Source organism: Plenodomus lingam, assembly GCF_022343315.1.
Source record: "Plenodomus lingam strain CAN1 chromosome Unknown contig_26, whole genome shotgun sequence".
NCBI lineage: Eukaryota > Fungi > Ascomycota > Dothideomycetes > Pleosporales > Leptosphaeriaceae > Plenodomus > Plenodomus lingam.
The window spans coordinates 1,738,543-1,756,410 of NW_027093941.1; the positions used below are offsets into that span (position 1 = coordinate 1,738,543).

At 53.6% G+C, this 17,868-nt stretch overlaps 7 protein-coding genes across 7 annotated transcripts; 2 read left to right on the top strand and 5 right to left on the bottom strand.

The window, feature by feature from the left end:
• Positions 1-419: 419 nt before the first annotated feature.
• On the bottom strand, positions 420-3,161 carry ATG9 (autophagy protein atg9; the record flags this gene model as incomplete). The annotated part of the gene is made up of 1 exon (XM_003845696.2): positions 420-3,161. One exon carries the CDS (start codon positions 3,159-3,161, stop codon positions 420-422), a length of 2,742 nt encoding a protein of 913 aa, XP_003845744.2.
• A 392-nt stretch (positions 3,162-3,553) lies between these two features.
• COG6 (Golgi transport complex subunit 6) lies at positions 3,554-5,772 on the top strand (the record flags this gene model as incomplete). The annotated part of the gene is made up of 2 exons (XM_003845697.2): positions 3,554-3,922; positions 3,976-5,772. 2 exons carry the CDS (start codon positions 3,554-3,556, stop codon positions 5,770-5,772), a joined length of 2,166 nt encoding a protein of 721 aa, XP_003845745.1.
• A 351-nt stretch (positions 5,773-6,123) lies between these two features.
• On the bottom strand, positions 6,124-6,613 carry IAQ61_006851 (uncharacterized protein; the record flags this gene model as incomplete). The annotated part of the gene is made up of 2 exons (XM_003845698.1): positions 6,124-6,299; positions 6,403-6,613. 2 exons carry the CDS (start codon positions 6,611-6,613, stop codon positions 6,124-6,126), a joined length of 387 nt encoding a protein of 128 aa, XP_003845746.1.
• A 220-nt stretch (positions 6,614-6,833) lies between these two features.
• On the top strand, positions 6,834-8,414 carry IAQ61_006852 (uncharacterized protein). The gene is made up of 2 exons (XM_003845699.2): positions 6,834-6,988; positions 7,114-8,414. The coding sequence occupies exons 1-2, from the start codon at positions 6,879-6,881 to the stop codon at positions 8,192-8,194; spliced, it is 1,191 nt and encodes a 396-aa protein (XP_003845747.2). The 5' UTR covers positions 6,834-6,878; the 3' UTR covers positions 8,195-8,414.
• A 436-nt stretch (positions 8,415-8,850) lies between these two features.
• IAQ61_006854 (uncharacterized protein) lies at positions 8,851-10,020 on the bottom strand (the record flags this gene model as incomplete). The annotated part of the gene is made up of 1 exon (XM_003845700.1): positions 8,851-10,020. The coding sequence occupies one exon, from the start codon at positions 10,018-10,020 to the stop codon at positions 8,851-8,853; it is 1,170 nt and encodes a 389-aa protein (XP_003845748.1).
• Positions 10,021-10,568: 548 nt separating this feature from the next.
• IAQ61_006855 (uncharacterized protein) lies at positions 10,569-13,928 on the bottom strand (the record flags this gene model as incomplete). Its single annotated transcript, XM_003845701.2, has 1 exon — positions 10,569-13,928. The coding sequence occupies one exon, from the start codon at positions 13,926-13,928 to the stop codon at positions 10,569-10,571; it is 3,360 nt and encodes a 1,119-aa protein (XP_003845749.2).
• A 1,528-nt stretch (positions 13,929-15,456) lies between these two features.
• On the bottom strand, positions 15,457-17,205 carry IAQ61_006856 (uncharacterized protein; the record flags this gene model as incomplete). Its single annotated transcript, XM_003845702.1, has 1 exon — positions 15,457-17,205. One exon carries the CDS (start codon positions 17,203-17,205, stop codon positions 15,457-15,459), a length of 1,749 nt encoding a protein of 582 aa, XP_003845750.1.
• Between the last annotated feature and the right edge of the window lie 663 nt (positions 17,206-17,868).

A 17,868-nucleotide genomic window follows, 5' to 3' on the forward strand; every position in this document is an offset into this window, starting at 1 on the left:
CGACCATATCAGCCCGGCAATGACAATGACATAACAACCACTATTGTGCAGAGTCTCTCGGTGTGATGTGTGGAATTAACATGTCTTGCGAAAAGATGATGTCATTTCCGACGGACTCGTGCATTTGTGTTGCGAGTCGCTGCCTTATTCGAAGCATCATCAGCGAGTGTTGCCCATGATTGCTTTGGCTTCTACTATGCGAATACAGGATATCCATCGATCTCACCGGATTCAGCTATGAACCCTAATCTAGTGCCACCCAGGCACGGTATCAATGGTAAAAATGCAAGCAAGCCCAAAGCAGCCACTTAAATTAGGGCAAAGGAGAGAAAATACGCCCATAATACTCCCAATATGCTCACGCTCATACCCATGCAACTCTATTCCCACGTCCACTCTCACATTCACATTCCCATCTTTCAAACCCCAACCCCCGCTCCCCGCCCCTCAGCCTGCGCTTTTGAAAACTGCTGCAGCAACTGCAAGACGCCGCCCCTATTCGCACCAGGAACATCTTCCTCCTCATCCTCGTCCTGCGCCAAACGGCTCGTACGCCAAGAATCGCCAATTGTGCTTTCCTCCTCGATGCGTGTGTTCGACGTACCAGGCGCAGCGTGAGGGTTCGTTTGCAACGGCGTGCGGTAGCGTCCGGATGCGGGCTGGCGGGGCGAAGTGCGGAGGCCAGAGGCAGAAGAGGGGTGGTGGTGTGGATCTAGGAGGATGGAGTTGATGGGCTCGTCTCTGTTTGAGGGGCCGTGTCTTGGTGTTCTGCGCTGGGTGGGTAGATGAGCTGGGGGTCCTCTGCTGGTTCCGCGGACGGCTAGGTCAGCAGGTTGTGCGGTCTGCGACATGGCGCCGAAGTTGTTTGGGAATTGTGGGGGAGGGTGGAAGTTGGCGCGGCTCTGGAGACGGCCGTTGTAGTTGGGGCCTCCACCGGGTGTGTTGTATGTATCTAGAAAGCCGTAGTATGAGGCTAGCATCTTATTGTCTTTGGCCATGAAGTAATCTTCTCTTAGGTCTGGGTCTTCTCTGCGTGCCCCAGTTCCGTTGGCGGGAATGTTATTGGCAGCGCGTGTGCCTTTGTTGAAGGGAAACATGGAGTAGGAACACGTCACGCCTAGGCCGTCGACGACAATGGAGAATTCGCGGAAGAAGTCGACGATGCGTTCGCTGCAGTCGGGGAGGCGGAACATGAGCAGGAAGGGCGTGATCACCATGCTCAGAATCTCTTCAGCGAAGATGAGGACCTTGGGTTGGTAGAGTTTTGAGAACTCAGCGCGGACTTCGTCAGTGTGGAGTCTATCCTGCCACGATTCCGGCTCGTAGTGCGTGTGGTAGATGACGTGGTTGAGATAGTAGGACGGGTCCGTAACTTGATCTTCCTGGGGACTGCTGCCCCGAGCGACGCGGTAAATTGTCCCGAGGACCCCAATCCAGAAAATGGCTGTTTTACCTGGTGTAATTTCAAAGTTGAGGAAGAGTTCGGAGTCAAGGAGGGTAAATGCGACGAGAACGAAAGCAAAAGCGCCAGCAACAAAGGCTACGAACGAGGATATCTGCTCAGTCTTGTCTTTGGGAAACTGAGCTAGATAAAGATTTGCATATGGATATGCCATATTACGACGGCGGGCGAAAAGATGGGGTAACTCGTTGAACTCACGGAACTTCCACTGCGCGAATGTAGTAAAATCGCGGTTGCTCAACTGTCCAGGATCTCGATGGTATTCCGTGAAGTACTTGAACAGATAGGAAGCGAGCACAAAGAGGACAGCGAATGGTGCACAGAGAATGCTGATTATGCCGGTCCAGAAGAAGCGCGTCTTGAGCCTCTTCACAAGCTCTCGCCGGTTCCGCTCCTTTAAAAAGTCTGGATTGAACTGGCCGTTGGGACCACTGAAGACGAAGTCCATGACTGCGAGATTGACATGCCACCTCGTGGTCTCGGAGAAGATGTATCGATTGCCGAGGATGGGGAGTGGTACAGTAACGTCCAAGATCTCCTTGTTAAACAAAGCAATCAGATAATTATCGCGCCGCATGAGCCGGCTGGCAATGTCGACAGCATCTAATCGTTGTCGACTCTTGGAATCGAGGAGCTTCCTTGTTTCTGCGGACAGATTGGGCGCGGTGGCCAGATTGAGATCTCGCAAGGCCATGATCCGACTCACTACTTGCTGCCATTGTATGGTCTGGATGTCCCGATCGGGAATGTCAAGGAGGTAGTGGTAAAAGTCGTGCATGGCTCGTAGGCGCGGTATGGCGGAGACCATGGTCCACAATGAGTAGAAGAAGTAGATGGTGAAGAGCCAGATGGTGAAGATCCAGAAGCCGTGTATACTCTTAGTGCACTTCGGTACTAGGACCTGGCTCATCCGGGTGCTCCCAGTGAGCTTGGAGTAGTCGATGCACCATCCAAGAAAGGTGACAAAGCCAACTACAAAGGTTGACTGTGCGAGCGTCAAGACGCGCCGCAGGAGGATCGAGTAGATACCACAGCCAACATAGTAGTCGTAGACGTCCCTCATGTACGAGTCCAGATCGGTCTGATTGACCCAGAGCCACAGCGCTTTTTCCCTAGGGTCTGCCGCAAAGTGACCTGGCCTCGAAGTATGGCCCCAAGGCCGTGACGGTGCACCCCTTCTCTCGTCGGTATGCAGTTTCTGTTGTGTTCGTGTAGCTTCCCACTGTGCTCGCGTCTGTCGTGTCGTCGGACCGGGCACCGGCATGGGCAGACCGCCAGCCTCAGTGTGGGTGTGGGGGTTTGAGGGACCTGCATCTTGCCCGCCTTCTAGCAACAAGCTCTGCGGTACATCGTCATCGTCGTCTAGCGCGAGACCCCGCCCTGGGCCAGGCTGTCCCCAGGCAGGCGCCGTCCGACTTGCGCTGGCTCCCCGCAGCGGATTCCGTCTGTTGTCTGGCGAGACGGCACGGCTCTCAGTCGTCATCTGGCTCGACGAGGCTTCCTCTAGCAAATGTGCGAGATCTTGCTCCTCGAATCTGGCCTCGAAGTTCTCCTCGTCGATGTCTATCTCGTGTCGTTCGTCAGTGGACGAGGAGTGGTGGCGGTGGTGAGCGGTGGTGGTGGTGCTATGCGGTCCTCCTTCAAGAGGGTCGTCCGAGGCAGAAGGGAGCAACCTAGACAGAAGGTTGGACGCCATCATGACGGGAGTGTTACTGGGTCACGCCTAGACAGCGGCGAGGGGGGTCGCGTGGTCGTTTTGTGCTGTGCTGTGCTGGGCACCTGGGAAGCCGTAGAGGATGGGCGTTGGTCAGGGGACCCCAAGGCGTGATTCGCAGTGGTGGAAAGGTGCCGCCATGGGGTGGTCGTGATAGTCTAGCTCACATACACTCCGTCTTCACTCTTCACAGCGGGAAGCGGGAAGCGAGAAGCGAGAAGCAAAAGGAGGGCACAAGTGTAAAAAGCGGCTGTTTGGGCGTTGTTGGCAATGTTGAATGTCCCTCCCCAGGTCAAAGGTGACGCGCCTCGACGGTCTGCCTTATCGATAACGTTAAAGCCTCGGCTATACTTGCCCTCCAGCCCGGCGCCCGCCGAATGAATGAGCATGATGAGCACACCTTTCAAGAATTCATTAGCCTGCAAAGTCACGACACCACCGCCTCCTTGTTCATGACGACCAACTATTTCCAGGAGCGGATAACGCCTGCCTCTCACAATGGCTTGTCACCAGCTACGCCTTCAACGGGCAATGCAACTCGCGGTGCCAATGCTCTGTCCAGTCGCATCACCAGCGTGCTCTCTGCTTCATACGCCGACTTAGAAATTCGAGATGCTTTCGAAACCCTCGATGCTCGTGGTGTACAGAATACAGCAGAGACTCGGCGGCAGATTCGCTTGGACGTGCAAAAAGAAGTCATTCAATGTAATGGGGAGATTGTCAAGGACTTTGGTCAGGTCGCCGAGGTAGACACAACCATCCAAGTTGATAGTTATATTCCCAATGCTAAGTGCACCAGCAACTCAAACGAATTGGAAGCGCCATTACCAGCCTGAACAGCTACTGCTCCGACATGCGAAGCCACATCGCTGCTGCAAATCGAGAAACTGGGCCTGTACTGGAAGAAGCCACGAGCCTCATGAACCAAAGGAAACAAGTCGAGTCAAAACAGCAGATCCTCCACGCATTTACCTCTCATTTCCTGATATCAGATGAGGAGTCTACCATCCTAACTTCCACGGCTGAGCCTGTCAACGAAGAGTTCTTCCAGGCCCTCACGCGGGTCAAAAAGATCCATCACGATTGTCAGGTACTCTTGGGGACGGAAAACCAGCAGCTGGGACTGGAAGTCCTAGAGCAGAGCTCAAAGCAACTCAATGGAGCATACCAGAAACTTTACCGCTGGATTCAGCGCGAATTCAAAACGCTAGACTTGGAGAACCCACAGATCAGTGCTTCTGTACGACGGTCTCTACGTGTGCTCGCCGAACGGCCGACTTTATTTCAAAGCTGCCTTGATTACTTTGCTGAAGCTCGAGAGTCAATCCTGTCCGACGCGTTTCATGCTGCACTTACAGGATCGACTTTAGAAGAACATATTGCTACTAAGCCTATCGAGTTCCACGCACATGACCCACTACGCTACGTTGGTGATATGTTGGCTTGGGCTCACTCCACTACCGTTTCTGAGAGAGAGGCGCTCGAAAACCTGTTCATCTCCGACGGCGATGAAATTCAACGGTCTATTCAGGCCGGCTTGGAGAGCGAGCCGTGGTTACGTGCAGAAGGAGAGGTGGAGGTATTCGATGGTAGAAGAGCCTTGAACCAGCTTGTCAGTCGAGATTTGATCAGCGTCGTGCGCCTGCTACGACAGCGTACTGAGCAGGTGATTCAAAATCACGAGGATGCGACACTTGCGTATAAGATTGCCAACCTTGTTGGATTCTATAAAGGCACATTTACTAAATTGCTTGGAGCCGACTCTGAGGTTCTGGATGTGTTTGACACGCTCGAAGCTTCTGCAATGCGACAATTCCGCGCCAACATGAGAGACTATGTTGTCAATGTGCAAAGCGATCTTGCCGTAGCCCCTGCCGATCTCTCACCCCCCGATTTCCTCGAAGAGGCGTTGCAGACGCTCAAGGTTCTGGCCAAGAGCTACGACACCTCTGTCGCAGCCAGCGATGACAATGGTGAAGGATTCCACACCGTCCTCGCAGAAGCGCTAGACCCATTTTTAAGCGGCTGTGAGAACCTGCAGAAAGGCATGGAACAACCCGACAGTGCCATCTTCGCCATAAACTGCCTCTATGCCGCCAAAGAAACACTATCATTGTACTCCTTCACCAAATCACGAATCACCGCCATGGACGAAAACATCGCAGCGCAAGTCGCTGCCCTCACCGATTACCAGCATCAATTCTTGCTCCACGAGTCTGGTCTCAATTTGCTCTTGGATGCCCTTGACACCATCTCGGAGTCGGAAGACGGCATCCAATCCATCTCCGAGCTCGAACCTTTTCAACCAGATGCCCTTGTTGCAGCTAGCCAGCAGCTAGACGAGTTCCTTCCTTCTGCTCTAATCGATGCATCGGAAAATCTCAAGAGGTTGCAGAATAAGAAGCTGATTCAGGATATCACCGAGGAGGCGGCGGATAGATTCTGCAAGAACTTTGAGCTCGTCGAGGCGAAGATGACGGCCGCGGACGATTTACTACGTGGTGATGAGGACGAGAATGAGGAGGGAGAGCAGAAACCTGGGTTGAGAGATATGTTCCCGAGGACGAGCGGGGAGATTAGAGTCTTGTTGAGTTGAGTTTGTGGTTGGAACTGTTTGATTCAGATTTCATGGTGAGGGTAAGAGAAGAAGTGATTTACTTTTGTGAGGTCGAATTTCAAAAAAATCTGCGAGATATCTTAATACTACGTTTGCTCTTGTGTGGGTATGAATGTGTTTTGTGTTTTGAATATGCCCACTCAATTCACATGTATACAAATATGCATGTAGCAATTCATGATAAGATGGCCATGGTGTGCTTCTTCCTTGGCCCCTCCTCCCACCATTCAAAATCCAAGTTCACATTCATTTCCTTCCTTCCCACCCCCACCCAAACAAAGGCAAGCAACAACATTCATATCCACACAAAAGCATCAGAAATACCCCCCTTCACTGCGGCTTCTTCTTTTCCCACTCCTCAGGCGTATGGCACTTTGCCGTCCACGCATGAATGGCGGCAATTTCCTGCTTGAGCGTTGCGTTGACTAGCCTGTGGCGTGCGAGGGTGGTTTTTTTTGTGAATTGGGGGGATACGATGATGGCTTCGTACATTTGGCCGCAGCCGCCTGGGGGATTTTGTTAATTTTTGGGGGTTATACATATATGTGTGTGTGTATCAAACTAACTTTAAAAAACCCATTCCAACAGTAAAGACAAAAAAAAACATACCACTCAAATCCTCAATCTCAACATGAACAGCCTCCATCCCCTCTTCCAACTTCCTCTTAATCGCCTCCATCGTAACCCCGCTTGCCGGCGGCAATGCAGTAGCGGCCTCACTCATTTCCGTGTCCTGGGGTGCGGAGACGTCGGCTGGATGCTGGTGGTGGTCCACGGACAGTTTGTCGAGGCTTTTGTATAGTTTGTGTCGTGGATCCATTCGCAGAGCCGGCCCCAGTCCGTAGTGTGGTTGACGGGGGTTCTGGATCCTGAGGGATTGTGGGAGGCCTATCTTTGCATCTGATTAGATGGCGCCGGTTGGAGGGGGAAGCCACCGAATGGGGATGGCTCGGTGTTTTTGCAGGGTGGGGAGGGAGGGTATGACGTGTGTTGTGTCTGTGCGGGGGGAAATGTGCCTCGAATGGAGGCGTGACAAGAGAGCTACGGTAGGTTTTTGTGGTAGACTTTTGTTGGAAGAGGTATATATGTTTCTGCCCACGTTGCGGAGGTTGTCTGGCACTACTGCTGCGATTATGAGTGGGAAGACCATGTCTGCGCCGTTTTCGAGGGCGGTGGTGAGGGCGATGCAGAAGCTGTGAGTTTTTGGTGACCGGTACTGGGTCGCGAGTGCAGAGCTTCATTTTGTGTCAATCGTGACAATCCCAATGCTCGAAGCTTGCGATTGACCTGGGTTGTGTGTGTATACTAATGTACTGCTAGCTACCCGCAAGCCCTCGCAGACAATTCTTGGGACAATACCGGTCTCCTGCTAGAAGCACCATTCGTTCCGTCGCGCCGCCAGTCAAACACAGTCTTCCTTGCTATCGACCTCACCAAAGCCGTCGCAGACGAAGCAATCGCATGCAACTCTTCCATCATCGTCGCATACCACCCAATCATCTTCAGGGGCCTGAAATCCCTCACATTCGCAAACACACAACAGCAGACGCTTCTGCGACTAGCCAGCCACGGGATCAGCGTATACAGCCCCCACACAGCTGTCGATGCCGCACCCGGTGGACTGGGAGACTGGCTTGCAGACATCATCACAGGGTCACGGCCAAAACCAGACGGATCCGACGAAGCCCAGGACCAAGATGACAACAAAACCGACAGCAATGACCCCTTCATCGACAAGCAACGCCCCACCTTCCAACTCCACCATCAACCAAGTCAAATGACCCAGCGCCTCGCCAAACTCGCCCAAGACAACAATAATGAAGCCGTGCCTCACAAACGCCGCCCGGTAGTCCCGCAATCACCAGCACTCGAATCCCATCCCGGCGCAGGAATGGGCCGTATCGTCGACTTCAACGAACCGCAACCCCTCGCCGCGCTCCTCGACCGTATAGGCAAGGGCCTAAATAACCCAAAGGGCTTCCCCATCGCCATACCGCAAGACAAGACCATCTCCGACCTCAGCATCCGCAGCGTCGGCATCTGCGCCGGCTCAGGCGGCTCGCTCCTCGCCAACCTAGACGTCGATTTACTCTTCACGGGCGAAATGAGCCACCATGAAGCCCTTGCCGCAATCGAAAAGGGACAGGTGGTGATTAGTCTATTCCACAGCAATTCCGAGCGGGGTTTCTTGTCCGAGGTGTTGGCGCAACAGTTGGAAGAGGCGCTCGAGACGGAGTGGGAGGCGCTGCGGCAGCACGAATTGGCAGAATTGGAGAGCAAAGGGGCGCAGACAGAGGACGGTATTGGGATGGCGTTAAGGGATGAAGAGTTTGAAGTCGCGATTAGTGAGGTCGATAGGGATCCTTATGGGATTGTGGTGCTGAGACCCGAGGCCGAGTGAGGAAAGTTTGCGTGTACATGGAGGGAGTGTGCAGATGAATTGATAATAGGACCCTGACACCGGGTACACCCATTAATCTCGATTGCGTCTCCAGTGTGCCGTATAATACTAGCCCCCCAGCAACAATTGCAAACGCCGGATGTAAACCTAGTCATTTGTTGTTTTTTTCCCGCCCGCTAATCCACGGCCCCTCTAATCTAAATCATAACCCTCACAGTTCGTCGCAGGCCAGTGCACTATTCCCCTTTGCCAACTAGCGATATATACCACACAACGCTCCAAATTATCACATCAGTCAATTACCACAGGCGCGAACATCGTGCTTAATCCTCCGTGGCGCAATTGGCTAGCGCGTTCGACTGTTATGCAAACATGGCAATATCGAGAGGTTGGAAGTTCGAGCCTTCCCGGGGGAGCAAATGTTTTTTTTTGCGCGCGTGGAGGAAAGGAAGGGCAAAGTTTGGTTTTTTTTCTTCAGTAACAGAGGGTGTTGTTTTTGTGTGAATGGGTTAGGAGAGGTTAGGATTTAGTGTTTTTCTAATTAGGGCTAATAGGTAGGAACAATGTAAGAAATTAATCAACGTGTCTACATTGAGATGGAAGAAAGACTTGCTCTATATCTTTGCTCAACTGAACAACCGTTCATGGTCTTATCGTCAAAATCCCAACTCCCTTTCAAACTCCCTCCACTTACTGCCCACTGGCTGCACAAGCGTATAACTCCTCCCGCCCACGCCCTCGCCCAACGCCTGCACGCCGGTAACAAGATACAAAGGCGTCATCTCGCCGTCACTACTAAACACCAACTTGGGCCTCTCACGCCGCTTAAACGTCTCGACATCGCCGGCGCCAAAGTCGACAAGAGAGGAAAAAGCTTCGTGGGGCTTAAACGTCCAGGGCCCATGTAGGGCGCGCGAAAACATGTGTGCGCCGACGCGGGGGTACTTTGTACCGTTGTGCTGGACAATGTCAATCATCCAGTGTGCGAGCAAGTGGTGGTTTCCGCGGCGGTCGCGCCAGAGAAAGGGGTCTTCGGTCCAGGTTGGGGTGTAGTCGGATGTGTTCCAGGGGATGATGGGGCCGTTGGGGAGCGGGGTGTAAGATGCGTTCCAAGCCGGGGCGGTGAAGAGGTGGAGGTCTTCTGTGGCGAGGGCGATGGCCGGGGTATGGTTTGCTGGGTTGTAGAGGGGTAGGGGGGCTGGGTTTGTTCCGTTTACGGTGAGGTGGAAGGGGGACCAGGGGCCGGAGAGGGAGGGGGCCGAGGAGACGGAGATGTTGTTTGGCCAGGCGGATTTTGGGATGGATTTACAGGATTGGATGGGCGAGGGGGCGTCGACGCCAATGGTCCAGAGGAGGTAGGAGGATGAGGCTGGGTTCCAGTGTACGTATGTGTTGTGTCTGAAGCTCGAGGTGAGGTTTTGTACCCAGTGGTACGGGCCCTGGGGTCCAGACGTGGATTCTGCCCGGGCGACGAACGAGGTAGGGCGCCAGCCGTTGAGGCCGCAGCCGTATGCGAATTGGTCGACGAGGAGGTGGAAGAGTTTGGGGTTGGTGCGGTCTTGCTCGATTTGGCCGCCCCAGGAGGAGTTGCCGAATTCTTTGTAGTGTGTGGGCGAGGTGTAGGTGGTGTGGTTGTAGCCTGTGCCGCGGGTGGCGGGTGCCAGGTCCAGTCGTCCGCAGTCAGTGCCTGTCCAGCCGGGGTCGCAGATGCAGGTTTGGGAGATGCAGAGGCCGTTGAGACTGCAGTCTTCGTCTGTCGTACATGGCTGTGTGGAGGCAAAAGGGAGGCAAGACGAGAGTAGGAGGGTGAGCGGACCAAACTTCATGTTTAAATGTGCGTGTGAATACTTTGCCGGCCCTCTTCAGGATAGAAAGTATCATGTATATGCACATGATCTAAATCTTGGTCGAGGTTGTACCTGCTTAGAATTAGTCCGAGGGATCAGGTTCGGGATAATTACTTCCATGGCTACTTACCTTGTCAGCCAAAGTGCACCTACCCCGCAATGATCACCGTCACCAAGCACCCTCCGCGCCAGGAATGATACTCGAATGATCTATTCAAATTCTCGGCCGCCTATAAGGTGAGAGGGGCTTGCCGTCGCTAAGACTACGCTATGCTTTGATGCCAATTTCGCTAGTATACAACCCTGACCAAGGAACGCTAGGCCTGATGGAAGAAAGATTGCCGCAACGCTGAAAAGTGCTCCCAGATATGTATGAAATGTTGTACAAAAGCGCCAAATCCAAAGACCAAAGACCAAATCTCTGCTCTTGAACGTCTCCAATCCAGAACCTTGCTGTATGCCTGAAATGAAACGCCCGTGCTCTTGCAATATAGCACCGCCCAACACGGAGGCATCCCTGTCGTCGCCTAATCTTCAAGAACGTCCAGTAGAGAATCGAGCACGTCGTCTTCGCTATCCTCGTCAATAGCTTGCTGCAACTGAGCGCCAAACGCATCGTCGTCCGAGTCGTCATCGTCCCCGCTCTCAGAACCAAAGCCACTGTCGTCGGCTGAAAAGCTGCCCGGCTCCTCTGCGCCACCGTGGATATCAGACGAGTTCGACACACCGTCCTCCTCGTCGCCATCTGTGACTCCACGCCAGCTTTGCTCGCCATCATCATCATCGGGTTCTGTATCTCCTCCTCGATCGAATCCATCAAAGCCAGGCCCGCCGACAAAGGGTCCCGAATGCGGTGTTGCGTAGGCAAACGGGGTCGATTTTCCTGTCATTGCAACAGACCTCTGACTGGGACGACTGGCTACGTCAGAGACTGATCGTGGGAGCGCAATCTGAGAGGAGTAGAATGGCGAAGGTGGTTCTCGGGAGCGGCGGGGAGTCGGGTTCCAGATGGTGACTTGTGCTTCTGCTGGCTCAATTCCTTCTCCACGCGGCGATGATGAATTCGCAACGCGACGTCGCTTCATCCTTGTGATGGAAATGCTGGGTGTTCGTGAAGTGTGTTGTGGAGCAGACGACTGTTTTGTGGGAGATGAGTTGAGACGACGCTTCGAAGCTCCTGCAGGAAATGTCTCAAGAACAGAAGCTGACGTAGTGCGGTGTAGACGCGGTCCAGATCGTCGTGGGTGATTCTCACTCAGAGGTGAGATGGGCTGGAACTGCTTGTTCTTCAATATCGAATTTGGTGTAATTGATCGTCGCCATTTGCGATCACAGGGTCGCATAGACAGCTGCACAGAGTGGTGGCTCCCAAACGATGAGTGTATACTGGCCGGTGGAGCATCAATGGCCTCGACAAATTGCCAACACGCTTCTTTGGCATCCGCTTCAGACACTCGCGGCTGGCAATGATCGTCGTTGCCCTCCATTTGCGAGTCTTGATCAGCTTGAAACCGTGGAAGTTGTCGCAACTCCGGCCATGATTGTTCCCGAACCATGAAGTCGCCTTGCTGCGCGTATGCCTCGCGCGTCGTCACATACAGTCTCTTCTTGCCGCCTGACACTCGCATCATGACGCCAGATGCGAGGAACTGAGCAGACCATAGTGCCGAAGTTGCCATCTCTGCAGGCGTAAGGTATTGTAATCTAGACTGCTTCAACACCTTTCGCAAGGGAATGTAGGAAGCTCGAAGACCCGGGTATTCAGCAATCATGGGATTGGCTTTGGAATCGTCGTACGCCACATGCTCAGAGACCTCTGCGAAAGCATATGCCAGGGAAGTCTGAATGTCCTTGGCACTCGCGCCGCTAAGGGTGACGTTTTTGACGAATCCACGACTCTGAAGCCTCTGGTAGACGAGATTCTTGCTTGCACAAGCCTTGGGGAAGAGCCAGTCATCCTCGTAGCCGGCAGCCCAGTCGCTGATGGCTTGACTATCCCATCCATTCTCAGAGCTGCCGAGAACGGAGCTCTTCAAAGATGTCTGGGCACTGGGACGATGGGGACTTGAATCAGTATCTCGCGCAGAGGTCCCCTGGGATCGAAGGGTCTGCCCTGGCTTGGAATTGCGGGATTGAGTCCACTCTTCGGAGTCTTGGGTTGTAGAGTCAGGAGGACCGTGCATTGACTCATCAGGAGCGAACCAAATCCCACGCAGTTCTGGACCCCAAGGTAGAAGAACAACCTCGATTTCCCACGGATTTACAGAGGTAGGCAGCGCTGCAGCTTCAAGCAGATCTAGCCGTTCCTTGATAGTATCAATCTCCATCTCGGCATTTTTCCGGTCCATGGCGGCAAGTATGAGGGCGGACGATGTGGTGGAGTCTATAGATTGATTCGATGCGAACGAAGCAGTCACGTTGTTCGTATGTCTTCGATCGTGGGAACTGATACTTTGCTCGGCATCAATGGCTTGATGATGCTTCTCATGTTCATCCATGCGATGCTCGACTTCGATAAGCCTACCTTCATACATCTCTAGCGTGTGCTCTAGATCCTCTGGTTGTACCTGGCTGAAAGAGCCGGTTTCGAGAACATCCACACGGCTGATAAGATCCTGCATCGTTTTGGCCACATTGGGTATGGAGTTGAGCAGATTGTGCAACGGAGCTAGATATGAAACCAGCTTCTGAAAACCTTGCGGGCTGGCTGTCGTCAGTATGTGTTGGAGATGCTGCTCCTGGGCTACGGAAGGGGCGTTTGGAAGCACACGCGTTCGCCCAGACGTCGCATCCGTTGATTTGCCTGGCGAGCCAGCAGGTTGCTCCAGTTCCGAAGTCAGACGGGCAAGTGTATCGATGAACTGCTTGCCCTCTTGCACAGCCTGGTCGACCGCGGCTAAATCAGGCGTCGCCTTGACACTGGGTGTTGCCACCTCTGTCGCACTTTGTATGTAATCATATGGATTGTATGTATCGGGAACCGTGTCGCCAGGCACATTCAGCTGGAGATTGCGGTTAAACTCGAAGACTTCGCCGAGTATGCCACGTATAGGGCTCTCGACTGTATTTGCGTCGGTCGAGGTCGCTCTCGTCGCTGGCAGTTCTGGCTCGCTCTGGGATCGCTGCAGGGCGCGGGCGGCAGCGAAGTTGTCAGGAAGGGTAGGAGTAGGAGACTGCAGACGATTAGCCGCACCCATGCTTTCCAAATGCATCATCGACAAGCCCAGGCCTGCGACACTCTGTCGTGACTGATTCGCATCACGCCTAAGACCATTGCCAGCTGCTGGATGCGGGTCGTGAGAAAGCATGCAGACAGAGGGGATTCCAGGTAGGCCAGTCGTGCTGGTCTGTGACGGAGTGTCCTGATCTTGCTGAAGGCGACTCGGCCCAGCGGCGGCGGCCTGCAGCGCGCTCTGGTGTGGCAGGAGCTGGGTTGGACTAGCATGTGATGTGTAAGTGTGTGCTACTGTCTGCGGCAGCGATTGGCATTGTGCGCCGCACTTTGCATGCGCAGGCGCATATGTAGGCAGCCATCGAGGCGGTGGCTGTTCAGGCGCACGCGACACCCTCAGATGGAAGCAAGCATGGTGTCCACATACACACCAGGTAGACCTCGCGCTACCTGGATGCTGCTGTGAGCTCTCGTCGTGGAAGTCAGCGCTGCACTTGTCCCAGAACTGGTCACATCCACACTGGCCGATGGCGGCGTCGCGAAAGTTACAGCGTCCATTGGGGAGGGTTTTTCTCGAGGCGGAGGAGGAAGAGGAAGATGCGCGCAGTGTGGCTGCAGTCGCAGTCGCAGTCGCAGTCGCAGTCGCAGTCGCAGGTCTTTGATATGGCTGTGTTTGAGTCGCAAGAATCGCATCTGGGCCTGCGAACCCCTCCATGGAGAGCGACCACTGGGCATCCCTCAGAGGAATGCGAAGAACCTAGGACAGCGACATGTCTCGGTCTCGGGCATATATACTTTGGGTACTGATGACGGCTAGCATCCCATCAAGTCAGTATGCAACGTTCACCAGAGACATTGTTGGGGCAGTGGGGGCCGAGCGCATACCGAGAGAGTCGTGTGACGATATCCCCTACGAGCAGGAAACCAGGTCCTTCTTCACTTTCGGGAGGATGCGACGGAGACTTTATAGGAAAGGGAGAAGCGATGGGGGTTTCTTGGGTGCACGAGGGGACAGACGAACGCGTGGGAGGAATATGCGGGCGGAGAGGAGAGAGAAGAGCTTGGAGCGCGCAGGCCATACGGTATCTTGTACGGATGGATGGGATTGCATGTGGGCCGTGACTGTATCCTGAGGCCGAAGGAGCATTCACCCCAGCGCTGTGGTTCGCCCATGATTGGCTCACAGCCTCTCCGCCACCACTTGCGGGGAATCGGTATGAGGTGCTAGGTAGTCCCGCATAGATACAGTACATGGTAGCATATACATGTACATGGTAGCATATACATGTACATGGTAGCATATACATACAGTACTCCTACTATCTACTACCAACATGTAACCACTACCTAGGTCTTACATCTACTCTACATACCAGTCACCCATCCTACCAAATAAACACAATTCTACCCAAAACTATCCCCCGTCCAAAATAAAGCAAAAGAAGAATAAAAAATCTCCCCCTTCCCACACACCCACACCTCAAGGCAGCAGCCAACAGCACAACCCCCGTATATGCGCCACCCATTGCAAACAACGACCTGTCGCATCGTTGCCCTACGCGACGCGCGCCCCCGCCCATTGGCCAGCTTCGCATGTGCAGCACAAGAAAAGGACGATCCCGCTTCGAACGGGCGGGACCCCAGATAGTGCGCGCACGGGAAACACGCTAATCCTGGGTGTCGGCCTTGTCTTGCATGTGGGCGAGTGTCGAGTGTACCTATCCTACGTGCAGGAGGTAGGTACATATATTGCCTAGGTACAGCAGGACGTGTTGTGTGGTAGAGCTGGGTGTCAAGCAGACGTCGTGCATCGTATGCTGGGTTTGGGGGGCGGTAAAGGTGGAAATTGAAAAGGATGGGTTGGGTTTGGGAGTACGGTACCGGTACGGTACGGTAGGTAGATACGCGCGTTGTTGGACACGAGCATTACGTGTGCTGGTAAGTATACTGTAGGGAAAGGCGCGTCCATCGTCGCATCACTATTGTGAGGAAGAGACGACAGGAGTACGCACAATGAACGCCTCTGCTGTATGTAACCCCTCCAACGTGAACGTGCGACAAGGACCTGCGGGGTGTGACATCACATGCAAAATCTACCGGTACGTCGTGCAACATTGTGTCTCACAACACCAGCGGCCACCGTACCTACTCTACTCACATGTAGGCTCCACCCGTTTTCATACATGTCAAATCATCATCAAGCATCCATTGCATAGTACTCTACATACAAGACCTCGTCTCCTTTACGCAAGCTTCAGCCCATACTCGTCCGGCTTGAACCACTCCCGCAGCAAATCACCCAGGATGTCATTCGCACCCTTCTTTGCCTCTTCACTACTCTTTCCTTGGCATTCGATATAAAGCTTAATCTTCGGCTCCGTCCCACTCCCTCTGACTGTAAAGACCGCGCCATCATCCAGCTCACAGGTGATCATCTGCGCACTTGCATCCACTGGCAGATCAGGCACATGGTCCTTGCTCTTTGAGTCATAGCCCACCGTCAGATCTCGCCAGCGCACAATCTGGCGGGGTCCGATGGTGGTAGGGTGTGGACTGCCCAGTGTGCGAATCGCCGTGAATACCAAAGTGGTGACCGAGGGCGAGGGAGAGATGAGGTATGTGTTCGCGTCCTCGAAATAGCCAAGGTACTCGTACAGTCTCTGCAACTTGCTGTGGGCTGTCAGACCTTGCGTTGCCCAGTGTGACGCGGCAGTGAGCAAGACGGCTGCGGCGCTGATCGAGTCCTTGTCGTGGACCGTCTGGGGAATCATGTAGCCAAGTGCTTCTTCAAATGCGTATACGACGGCGTAGCCTTGCTTGTCCAGATCGCGTGCAACATTGCCCAACCATTTGAAGCCAGTCAAAGTCTCTTTGAACCGGAAGCCTTCTTTCCTAGCCAAAGCAGCAAGCATTCTGGAGCTGACCGTAGAAGCAAGCATCACTAGCTTATCGCGAGGTTTCGATTTCGGGTATCGTTCGAACAGGTAGGAGCCCAGAAGTATACCCAGTTGGTTTCCCGTGAATATGTGCCATTGGTCGCCCACTTTCTCAGCCGCAGCCAGTCGATCTGCGTCGGGATCGCTTGCCAGTATCAGGCGGATAGAGGACCTCTCCGCTGTCTCGATGGCCAGGTCCAACGCACCCTTCTCCTCGGGATTTGGAAATTTGACAGTCGGGAAGTCAGGATTCGGGTCAGCTTGTTCCATGACTACCGTCATCTGTGACGCTATACCGAGCGTGTTCACACATTTTCGCATGGCTCGTAGCCCTACGCCATGCATAGGGGTGTATACGAACTTGAGCTCTGGGTCCATGGTGACGCTATGAAAAGGCTGGGCTGCACACAGGACGGCCCGGTGGTAGTGATCTTCGACTAAGCCCAAAGATCCTTCTACTAGGAGACTCTCATCAATGACGGACGTATCCCATGTCACAGGTTTTAGGTTCTCTGATATTGCCTCTGCAATCCCAATGTCGTGAGGAGGGATGATCTGGCACCCGTTCGACCAGTAGACCTTGTATCCGTTGTCCTTGGCTGGGTTGTGGCTCGCTGTGATCATGACTCCCGCAACTGCGCCCAGTTCGCGTACACCAAATGGCACCAAAGGCGTATGCTGTGGCGTCTCATACCACCACACCTTGATTCCTTTGGCGACAAAGGCAGCGGCCGTCAATTTGGCAAACTTCTCCGAGTTGTGTCGTGCATCTCGGCCAACGACTACACCTCTTGCCTTGACATCGTGCTCGGTCTTCAGAAGGTAGGCTGCCAGTCCTTGAGATGCTTGTATGACTGTCAGCGAGTTCATACACGCAAAGCCAGCTTGCATAGGCCCTCTGAGTCCAGCGGTTCCAAAAGCAATGCGATTCCGTAGTCGCCTTTCCAGTTCAGCTGTATCTCCATGTTGCAGAAGTCTGTAAATCTCGTCTGATGTCGACTCGTCTTGATCCAACTCCAACCATTCCCTTGCTAGCTCTTTAATATCTTTGGTCATTGTTGTTGATGGAGTCGATCCCACCCCCCGTGCAGTATAAATGGTGCAGATGGAAAACTTCACCTGAGCGGTAATGACAAAATGATCAGGGACAGGGGTTTGATGTGATTATGAAGACTTCACGTGAAGTGTTTGGTGGTGTCACCTAACGTGCCATGAAAATTGCACGTCTTCTGATCTGCTGATGGCGGAGCTGGCCGGGTGGGCGCGCCTACCGGTAACTACTGGCACCGTACCGTATGCCTTCCTGCACCTGCTGTTTTCGTCCCGAAGCCGCAAGCGCACCTTTTCTTTCATCGATCCTGTTGCAAAGTGAACTACAAGCCAATCTTCAAGGTAGGAACACAATTGGAGGACAATTGAACCCAAACTCGAGATACTATCACGCCTGACTCGTGCTGCTCAATGGGTTGACCGTTGATCAGCGACCGCGCCAGACTTGCGCGCTGCTGCACGTGGGGCAAGGGAGGGTCAGGGTCCAATCGAAGCTTCCTCTCAATCAAGTAGGTTTCAGACTTTCAGACACCGACCTTCTCACCCCATCCTCACCTTGGCGACTGATTTAACACGTTCTTCTCGGATACGAGTTATGACTTGAGGCTGCCCCCGGCTTCAACGCTCTGCTCACGCCTTTTTTGGATTACATGTAGACTTGGGACACGT